Raw genomic sequence first — 11431 nt, 5'->3', positions numbered from 1 at the left:
TGCGTACTGTTGCTTTTGGGTTTCTCTGCTATTTGAATGAGGTGGCTTTGATAAGAAGCCATTTTATTCATGTAAATTGAATAATCCAAATACCCCTTATACTGCATTATGCTCACAGAGATGAATTTCTAGAAGTAATATGCTAAAATTGAAAGTCAAAATTTAATCATAAATGCAATACAGGAATTTCCTCTGTGTGTTTATGTCTGTACCATTTCAATCCCTAGGCACAGGAAAGCTAAAGATTGCAGCCAAGAGATGGAATTGCATAAGAAAGTGGAATTCTGCCTTAGTTTTGTGGTCTAGTTTCCCTTTTTTTTTCACTAAAGCACTTACTGTGTACTTTTGAAATTAAAAAGTTGACATTGCTGAATGTCTGATGAGGTATCAGAAAAACAATAAAATTTAAAAGTAATGAAAGGAAAAATAAAAAGCACTTCATCTCTCTTCTTGAGAATGCTTCCATGTTCCATCTTGGTTTTTGCTTTTTTTAAACATATTTTCTTTCCTGTCATCTTGGAATATCCTCTAAAATCAACTAAAATAAAAAGTTTTTTTTCAAAAAGATACCTCATTTCCTTAATTCTGAAAGAAAACAGGAAAAAGTTACCGTGTGATATTTAAGTAGTTTCAGAATAAAAGATTCTGTGCTTTCATTCTGAAATCACCACTGTTTTAAAGATACAGCATATAATGGAATATGATAAGAAGATATTGTTATAGTTCACGGTCAAGATAGATTCTGAGATTTCTTAAATGCTCCTGGAAAAAAGAACTTCAATCCTTTGCACAACTTTAACTCTGCCTTCATAATGACCTGTATCGCAGAGCTGGAATCACCATCTTGTCCCAGATTGTCGCTCACCTCAATGTAGTTTCAGTGGGTGTTGCATTGTGGCCAAGTATGGTGGTGGGGAAAGAGTTAAAGAAAAGATGCCTAATTCCAGCCTGCCTGCCTTAGAAGAGAACTAGCAACTGAAGTAGCTGTTCCCCTGGCAGCAGCAAAGTGGAGGTGATTTTACCATTGTCGTAGTTCAGCCCTGATCAGGACCAGACTACGCAGTCTGTCTCTCGCTCCCCCCACCCTCCGAGAGAATAGGAGGAGATGATATAAGAAAAAACAGCTCAAGGTTTGAGATAAGGACGGGGAGAAATCCTTAAAGTTACCGTCACGGGCAAAACAGACTCGAGTTGGGGAAAACTATTCATTTATTTCTAAAATTAGCAGGAGAATGAGACAGGGAACAAGATAACCTCCCCCCCACCCCTCCCTCTTCCCAGGCTTAACATTATCTCTACTACCTTCCCCTCCCGAGCGGCATGGAGGGGGGAAAGGGAATGGGGGTCGCGGTCAGTTCATCACGCGTTGTTTTACGCCGCTGTATCATCGTCAGGGGAAGAACTCCTCGCATTCCTCCTCTGCTCCAGCGTGGGGTCCCTCCCACGGGCCACAGTCCTTCGTGAAACTGCTCCGGCGTGGGTCATCTCTTCCACGGGGTGCAGTCCCTTCAGAACAGCTGTCCCAGCGGGCCCTCCACAGGCCACAGCCTCCTTCAGGCCTCCACCTGCTCTGGCGTGGGGTCCTCCACGGGCTGCAGGTGGATCTCTGCCCCTCCGTGGACCTCCATGGGCTGCAGGGGGACAACCCGCTCCACCATGGTCTTCACCACGAGTTGCAGAGGAATCTTGGCCAGGAGCCATATTACTCCTCCCCCTCCTTCTTCACTGACCTTGGCGTCTGCAGCCGTTCCTCACAACAGGCTGGCAGACACCTCTCAGGATCCTTTTTACATCTTATTCACTTCTCATCTCCTCTCCACTTCTTGCAGCCGGGCTCTGCCGAGTTGGGCCCAGTCGGCTGCCCGGCGGGAGGCCAGAGGGTGAGGCCTGCAAGGCCCATGAGGCTCGCGCCTCCCCCTCTCTGCCCCCCGCTCAGCTGCTTCACATCTTCTCCTCCTCTTTTTCCTGTTTTCCCCTACTTAAATACGTTATCGCAGAGGCGTTATCACGGGACATTCTGCTACCAATTGGCTCGGCCTTGGCCAGCAGCAGGTCCGCCCTAGGCCCGGCTGAGTCCCCTGAACAAAGGGGAGCAACTTCTAGCAGTTTCCTACAGAAGCTACCACCTTAGGCCCCCCCTCACTAACAAAACCAGAACAACCATCTACTGCTCTGCACAACTGAGCTCTTGCTGCTAAAAGAAGGGGTAAACTAGTTCTAGAGGAAGCTTTTCTAGAAGAAAATCTATCTTCTAGAATCAGAGATCCAGAAACAGGAATATCTGGTAGTGTTTTAGCTGCAGAGGGAATCTCTCTGAGTTCTGGAGGGGAAAATAAGAAAAGAGATGGGAAATCCATATAAAGCTATACACTGAAGAAGGTAAGAGAAGAGGGAGGCTGATGTTCTACCTGCAGCAGCACTTCTCAAAATTAGAGCTCTGTTGGTAAATAAACTAATTTCTTTATGATTAATGAGCTAATAGGGAAGACTAGGGAATGAGGGGGAATTAGAGTTTCAAATGTTTATTGAAATGGCAAAATAGCTGTCTGAATCATTCCGTATTGTAATTCGTTACTTTTCACGGTTGAACATTTGATTCCTGCATTGCTATTTCTACAAACAACTCCAAAAACTGGGGTTTTTTTCTGTGAATTCAGCTGATTGGACAAAGGCTAATAGAAAGCATTTTAAGCCCACTATAATTATTAAAATCTAATATGCTTCTGCCCATTCTGGAACTGAATAAATAGTTAAATTCATCAGGAAATACAATCCTTCTAATGAATTTGGCCAGCTCTAGCAATTAGTTCTAAATTCACTTCTGTGATAGGAACTATCCCCAAACACATGTTCACTTGTTTATTTCTCAGTAAAGATATTTCACAGTGAAAGAAATAAGTATTGCAGGAAAATAATTCTACTACTGGAAAAATTAATCTTCCGGAATAGCCTGAGAATACATGTAAGTAGGATTATGCGGAGGATCAACTCAGAAAAATGGCATCAAGTTACTGCATATATCTTCTCTCATGCTTACCTGATCTCTTCCCAGTCACATTTGTTTACTCACTAACAAACAGCAATTTTTTAGTGCTAGCAGCAACCTAGAGCTTATTCCTTTGTGGAAAATGAGCTGTACCTTGTGTTGTTTTGGGAATCATAGGTGGAATTGTCAACTAGTTCTGGTCTCAAAAATGTCAGTGGTATTCAGTGGTGACGTGCGAAAAAGATGCCAGATTGTTTTCCAGGTAGTAGATTAGACTGTCTTCGCCAGCAGCTAGAATTGATGTGCTGAGTTGAAAACTCAACAATGTTTTCAGTATCAGATTTTTATAAGAATAAAATATGAAGCTTGTATTTAATGCTTATAGCTTTTTTTTTTCCTGCCTGTAACCACAGTTTTTTCCCTAATTGCAAAATAGCTAGTGCCTGAGCATAACCATATTTTGAAAAAAAAATAGAAGATTTGAACAGGAACTGTGAGAGCAAGTATAATATTTTATAACTGATGGCTGACAAGCTGACATTCCCAAGTGAGGTCCTGACTGCTAGGTAAATAATGCTTTCTTCAGGGACTTAGAGTGCAGTAGTGCCTAAGCATATATACACTATAGTTTATCTTGGCAGTCTAGATGGGACTTAAGTAGGCTTTAGCTATATTGCCAAGCTTTATAACAGCTCTGCAAAGCCCAGAGCAGTGATCAGAAACATAAGTAAAACGTTTTTGTCCAAACAACTGACATTTCACTCTTAGGTTTTAAATCTGTCAGGAAATTGCATGGTTGCAGCTCAACCGTAGAGGAATTTGAGAGAGTAGATAATAAATGTGTCTTCATTTTTCCCCAAATAGCATTGTTTCTGTAAGTTAAATGGAATGAAAAATTTATTTAACTCTTACCCATTATCATAATTAACGCTAAAATAACTTGGAAAAATTTCATCAGGAAGTTACTGGATCAGTAGCTGTCATACAGGTGGCCATTTCCTCTGTGATGTCCTTCCACTATGCATTAGCAGAGGAATAAAACACATCCCATTAATCAAGCGAGTGTTTTAGAGGGATCCACACTGTGAAAGACTATGCAGAAAAATTGGAGTAGGGTCCTGAAACTTCCTTGTCAATATGCTGTCCATTGCCTTTAAGCATTAAAACAGGCTCATGTAAGCCTTGAAAAAGGCTGTGAGGGAGAATGAGGACTAGTGTGGAGTAATAACAGGAGTGCCTGGCTGGCAGGTCCAGCAAGGTAGGTTCCCGGTAGGGAGGAGGCATCAGGACCTCAAAGAAATAGTAGAATTGTGATCAGATTTAGTATTGTTGTTGGTGTTATATGGGCAGTTCTTCACTGTTTTGTCTTTCTGCCCTTTCCAAGCCGGGAGCATTCCCATCTAATCTGAGCTCTTATTATGCTAATTGCAGATATACACAGTCTAGAAAGCTCTAGTCAAAGAAAGCTCTTACATGAAAAATTTTCAAAGCATGATAAAATTGCCAAAGTAGATGAATGAGAAAAACTGTTGTTATGGTTACCACTGGATTTCAGACCAAAAAAAAAAATAACTAAGAGACTCACAGTTCGTATCTTGCCCCAAGAGTTGCAGCCATATAAAAACCAAGGTAAACAAACTTACACAATAGTTTTGGATAGAGATTCAATTCCAAAATATGGTAGGTAAGTCTGTTAACCTGTACTATATATTAGGGGCTATGTATTCCCAAAGAATCCTGAGTTTTCTTAAAAAGTGGAGTTCATTATTTCAAATGTAAATAAGGTGAAATACTTCTTCAAATTATCTTTTTTTTTAATTATATTTGCCCAGCTAAAGACAAAAGTTATAAAAAGAAGAAAGTTGACTAAAATTTTAAATTGCTGTCTCAAGTCTTCAAAAATAATTTACATTTTAGACATGATCTTCATGTCCCATTAATTAGTGAGAGCACTGTCAATCTGGAAAATAAAGTCACTTTAATTTTCTATATTGAAATTTCCCAATTTAAAATTACTTTGTCATGAAATAAGAAAAAAAAAGGAAAGTACTTTCAGCTGTACAAAGTATCTATGTTAACAGATTTTATTTTTTTAATTGAATATTTCCTTTCTTTTATTATTTTATTCCAGAGTTTTCCTCTCCTTTTTCCAGACCGTGCTTGTGGCTCACTTGAAATCATGGTGCAGCTCAGGTGGTCTATGACAAATTAATTTTTATACTTTATCTACCTCAAACCCACCAGTTTAATTCACGTTGTAGGGGAAAAAGTTTTAGGAAGTTATGTAGGAAATATGCAGTATAATAGAGTAACAGCAGTGTATGTTAGGGGTCAGAGTGGTGCAGGACTAGGAACAGGTGTACACTATCAGGGAGGGCAAGTGAGCCAGATGGAGGCTTTCGGGGGTCAGATGGGGATCCCAAGCCTTGCAGATCTGTGCTGCTTTGCAGGCATTTATACATCACATGTACCATGAAATTCCAGCTTAATTAATCAAAAAGCCAGATGAGACTGTAAGAGAAAAAAAGGTACGTGGAACAGGTTTTTATTTCTGGCTCGTGAATAGGATGTAGTCAAGTTTAAGTTAGCAGAAAAGGTTCGTATTTGTGAAACTCAGTTATTTACCTAAGGATATATTCAAATGATTTTGCAGGTAAACACAAGCTCACTCTGTCTTTACTCTGAACCAGCCAGAGGTGTGCTAACCCCAATCTAAAAGCCATGAAGGTGTGATTATTACAGAATTGTACTCAAGCTAATAAGTGACCTCAGTGTCATGCTAACCGTAGCAACATGCATCAAAATTGCCTGGCGGGCGAAATGACCTGGAGTCTTCCTGGAAAAGACTCTGCATATGTGCCATTAATCAGGATATTGTCGTTTCATTTTCCTTTTAAAAATTATTTTTATTCTAGTATTTCATCCAAAAAGTAAATATTATAGAAAAGATTTTAAAATATAAAATACATATATACACACACACAGAGTTATCTTGTTTGTAAATGAAAATGGCACTTCATGAAACATTCATGTATTATTCCCTGACAATACTAATCCCTAGTAGTCTCTAGTAAGTTTTAAAGGTATTATCTCAGCGATCAACTTCCTTATTTTTATTATAATCATATTAATGTTTTGTAAAAGGATGAGAACCTTTTGTTAGTTCATACTAATCTGCAATGGAAATGCAAATTTTGTACTCCTTCCTGGATCTTCTCCAAATTGAAGATGTGAGAACAGAGCTTTCAGAATCCTGATTTAGAAAGGCTCATGTGCTTAGCTAGGTAGTTTATATTTCAAGAGTTTATTTTCCCTTTTTTTTCAGTTCAAATAATAAAGCTCTTAACTGAAATAGCAATTATAACCGCAAAACCCTTATCTTATGTTTTGAAGAAAAGCTATACATTTCATATGGTTTTATACCACAGGCAGATTTTTTTCTTGTACATATTTAAAATATTTTTCTTTATTTTTTTTTTAAAGGGAGTGGGTTAAACATCTAATTTTCTCCAAATCTGAGAACTAAAGAAATTTTTTAAGGTTGCAGGTTTTCATTGTAGGCATTTCACATGGCTCTGTTGATTTTACAGTTCAAGTCATCCCAGTTCTTATACAAAGTTGAAATCTGTGTCATGTTGAATTAACCCTGGAATATATTTTTACTATTGCTGTGGCATGTATAGCCCTTTCCACTCTGATTCTTTATAGTAAATATTCATTCTTTCATCTTTAGTATTTTAATCCCTTCTAACAAAGATGTAAAAAAGTAAAAACAAGTTTGAAAATATGCTCCGTTGTTGCTCATGTCATACATTCTTACTAGTAGAGAAGTGTTATGGAGGAAAACAGAAGAATCACTATATTCAGCTAGACAAGCTCCTCTTCATTTGTACAGATCACTTATGCTGGACTCAGAAAACATCTAACTTTATCCAAAACTCAACCTGATCTTACGTGGAAATATTTTTTTGGGTGAGAAACATTTGGGGAGGAAAAGCAAAAGTAAACAAACAAAACTCATTTTTGCACCATTTATTTTAAATATTTGTCTTTAGTTTTGCTTCCACTAAAACTAGTTGTGAAAGTTTTTTTCTTTTTTAATGGGTCTAGAATGTCTACACACATACACTGATGGGTCAAAGAACAAAAATTGGAGTGCAAATACACTAAGAGTAAGACTGTTGCTTTTATTGCATCTGCTTAGCATTACTGGGTTTGATTCTTCTGTGAAGAACTTAAATGATGCAGGAACAATATAGGCTTCAGAACTTTTAGGGAAATATGGTCTTTAGAAAACTGTCATAACTCTGGTAGTTGTGTATGTATTCTGCATAGTTAGTGCACAAATGCCTTGGAGAAACAAAAAGTTATTATAATTGTCTACTTCTGAGTTTTCACTCCATTCTCCTTTTTTTTTCCCCGATAGGGTGGAGTGAATGGCTTGACTGGAGAACTGGAATTTGCAGAAAATGGGGGGAATCCCAATGTCCATTTTGAAATTCTGGGGACAAATTATGGAGAAGATCTGGGCAGAGGCATCCGCAAGGTGAGGCTATATATATTCAAACAAGAGCCTATTTTTACTGATTTTTTTAAAAAACTTTTACTGTGTTCCAAGTTAATAGAAAAGTGTTTGGTGGCAGATAATCATAGAATAGTTTGGGTTGGAAGGGACCTTTAAAGATCATCTAGTCCAACCCCCCTGCAGTGAGCAGGGACACCTTCAACTAGATCAGGTTGCTCAGAGCCCCATGCAGCCTGACTGAGTAAGAAATGTGAGAAAAGTCTTTAATTTCTACGTATGCATCTATTTTATTGTTGCAAAGAGCCCTTGCAGTAGGTTGTGTTGATCGAGGTGTTGTTTGTAATATAGAACATGTTAAGCTGCTGATTGACTGTCTCAAAAGACCAGTGAAAGCTGTTATTTCATAACCCTTGCAACCCATTTCCAAAATAGCAAATTTTACATTGAATTATGTTTAAAGCACCCAGATTGGCACTTGATACTTATGGTCAAAGTCAGATGCTACAGCTGTTAGATGGTTAAAATTCATAGGTACAGAAAGACAAAATCTGTTGTAACATAGACAAAATTTCTGTAATCTCTTGTTTTCATGAAGTAAGTGCACGATGTTTTAGTAGAAATTAACTTTTACAGAATAAGCGTAATGTTATGTATTCAGCTGCGAGACACAGTCCAAATACTTGGACTTAGTTTGTTTGAGGAAATGGCGTACATCTCCAGCAAAACTACTTTTTCTTGGTATTTCAGTTTTGCTAGTCTGTAAAAATAAATTTAAGTCCCGTGTAAGGAATGATGGAAGCAGGTCTCTATTTCCAATGCATAACTTTGAACAACTGCCCATCTGGGATGGCAAAAGTAGCAAAAATCATATGATACCTCTTAGGAAAATAAAAGACTTTACAGGCTTTTCCAGGAGCAACTCTCCTTCAAAGACAGACCTCTTGAAAGATAATACTGAGATCTCTTCATTTAGTGTATTGAATCACACCGTTTTTTATAGGTGAGGAACCCAAAGTGATTGTTTGAAAGCAAATGACAGGGAAAGTTATCTTAATACATGTAAACTGGTTCCATGTGTCAGTGTCACTATATGATGAAGTACATCATTTGTCTGCATACCTTCTGCAGTAACAGATAAGTACTCTGAAAAAAGGGAAGAGATAAATAAGAAGTTAAAAGTGTCTCTAAACTGACGTTTCTCCTTCTCTATTTGTTAGAATTGTTATTCCATTCCTGCTGTTTCATCTGTTGTCAATACCTTAATGTAAACACATGCCTATAATTATGTCACCTTGAGCAGAAATCCTGATAGATGCTTCGTAAGCTGAACAGAACTGAATCTTGTTGATATTTGGAGGTTTGCTTTGCAAAGCCTGTAGGCATCCAGAATGTTGAATGAATCCTTATTCCCTCAACTATAGATTCAGTTTGTTTCAACAAATTTTGATTTGATTTATTTTCCATGCTGTGCATCGAGGAGCTATTTATTCTTTAGAGAAACCAGGTAGTCTTTCCTAAGACAAATCTGTATCTCATCATTTAATTTAATTAATTGACTTTGTCTTTTTTTTTACTTCAGGCCTGTCTAGGTGAATGCCTAAGTGAAGCATTAAATTGTGTTCTTCCATTTCACAAAAAGATAGAAGAGACCCACAGAAAGCTCTTGAAAATACAGAAGCACAATAAGACTTCCTAGCCTTTCTAACTCTTTTCCAATGGTATAATTTAGATTTACAGTGCACATTTAAACTATGGTACAGTTTAATTTTAAAGAAAAGATTAACAACCATGGGCACACATAGTGGTGTAAAGCAATGAGATAGTATGAACTGGCTTTTTGAATCTTCCTTGTTTACCCTTTATCATAATTCAAGAACAAAGAGAGATTTCCTGTCTTTGAAATGAAATAGATTTGAAGTTAGTGAAAAAGAATAGAGTTTTGCACAGAATGTAGTTAGACCATGAAACACAGTGTCACAACCCTGTTCAGGAGAAAAACAAACTTAAAAAGTAAGATAGTCAAAGTATATTTTTATTTATGTTTGCCAAGGTGAGCATTTAAAATTAAATATAGAGATTATAAGAAAATTTTCCTGTTGAAAGTTGCACTGTATTTTGCACTTGATGATCTTGAAAGTCTCTTCCAACCTAAATGATTCTATGATAAATTTCTATCCTTAGAATTTTGTGATGTGCTGCAGCTGGTTAAAAAGAAGAAAGTGTCCAGAGCAGAACCAATTTAATCTGTTCAAATTTTTTTTTCTAAGCAGTATTCAGTGATCCAGAGAAAGCTTTAGAAAGAGTGTTGGTGTAGAGAAAGGAATTTTCTTTGGAAAGAAATTTCTGTATATATTGTAAGAATGTGGTAATTGTTCTTGGAATCTTCTTTCAAAAATATTTCAAAATAATTCCAATAAAATACTGAGGTTATCTACACTAAATTGAATAGTAAAATAATTTAAAATAAGTATATTATTTATAATCAATGTGATAAAGTTAAAAAAAAACAAGCTGAGGATCCTAAAACATTTACATGAGAGGCAGAGAAGAAAATTTGTAAGGAGAAAATGTCATGTGATGGTTTTACTCTTCTGACAAAAGTTCACATATTTTATCTTTGATTAGATTTTACTTTACAGTGTGTAAGTCACTAGTATTGGAAGCAAATAATAATAATTTCAGGAGTCATATATTTGTTAGCTACACTAATTAAAGTGCACTTCAGATTTTCATGCATTTAGTGGTCTGACTACAGAACTACCTAGCCACTTTTATTTCTCAACTCTAGTGGAAGCAGCTGCAATTAGCAGACTGACTGAACTTTCTAAAGAAATGCATCTTCCCTAATTAATATGTTTCCAAGTACTTCTATAGGAGATCATGAAGGATGACATAATGACAAAAGGCCCATTGAAGTCATTGGGACCAGAAGTTCACACCAAGTCAAGTGTATAAAGGTTTTGGTTTTGTTTTTGTTTTTTCCCCCTGAGGAGTAATCAATTTATTTTTAATTAAAGCAAATAACATTTTAAAATGTACTTGAATTTCTCAGCAGTCTAAATTCTGCTTGAAGTAAATTCTGTTTGGGTTCTGGAATCATTTGGTTACTTCTGAAAAGTTTGCTTATATTCACAGGGTAATATTCCTAGGACTCTAAAAAGCAAACAGTATAGGAAATACCAAGAATTATGTTTGTGGGGTTTTTTTTATCGGCCAAATTAAGCCATGTATCTAGCAGAAACTCTCTGCAAGTCCCCTCCTTTAACTTTAACAGGCTACTGTCATACCTGGAAAGCAGTGGGAACATTCATGTGGAAGTTTATGTGTTGGAATCCTTCAACTAGTGACAAGTTAGCAAATTCAGGAGTGGTATTTGTCTGAAACACAAATTTTGTACTGTTATGTTTGTAAATGCTATCCGTCACCTTGCAAACCACATATCACTGTATGCGTTGCGAGAGTTGGGTACCTGGAGTAAGACAGTCAGGTCGCTGCCAGATACTGGTTCCATTGACACCACTGGTGTTAGCATCCCAAAGGAAGTGCAGAAAACCTCTTGCTTTTACACATCATGCTGTGGCTTGCATTTGTGCAGATACAGTTATAGTCAGTGGGAGACACGGGTGTTTATTTCTGACATTTCTCTGTTGGCATTTGTCTGTTGGTATTTGACATTTGAGTATGTATTCTTTGACATTTAAATTTCAGTGCAATACTTTTATCTATGTTATTGAAATAAAAACTGCCATTCCTGTGAATAACCATCCAACAAACAAATTAACAAAAGGGAGTTGAGAACTGAGAGGAGTCCTGTCTTATATCTTGGTGGTGTAGGAAACAGCAGTGCAGAAATAGAGGTTTTCATGTTTCTTTCAGTGCTCCTTGTAATTCAGAATGGGCTCATCCTCAAAGACTCTGTG

The 11431-nt window shown here is 37.2% G+C and overlaps 1 protein-coding gene across 2 annotated transcripts in view; it reads left to right on the top strand.

Annotated features, from left to right (window-relative positions):
• GRID2 (glutamate ionotropic receptor delta type subunit 2) overlaps window positions 1-11431 on the top strand; it is a 739921-nt gene that overhangs the window by 520605 nt on the left and 207885 nt on the right. For both annotated transcript variants that reach the window (XM_086746417.1, XM_086746416.1), the window contains one exon: window positions 7413-7532. In XM_086746417.1, coding sequence (XP_086602543.1) covers window positions 7413-7532 — 120 coding nt within the window. The remainder of the gene's footprint in view (window positions 1-7412; window positions 7533-11431) is intronic.

The sequence above is a fragment of the Chlamydotis macqueenii genome, chromosome 4 (genome assembly GCF_036417535.1).
Source record: "Chlamydotis macqueenii isolate bChlMac1 chromosome 4, bChlMac1.mat, whole genome shotgun sequence".
Taxonomy (NCBI): domain Eukaryota; kingdom Metazoa; phylum Chordata; class Aves; order Otidiformes; family Otididae; genus Chlamydotis; species Chlamydotis macqueenii.
Note: the sequence above shows the minus strand (reverse complement) of the source record. Positions and strands in the feature narration are given on the sequence as shown.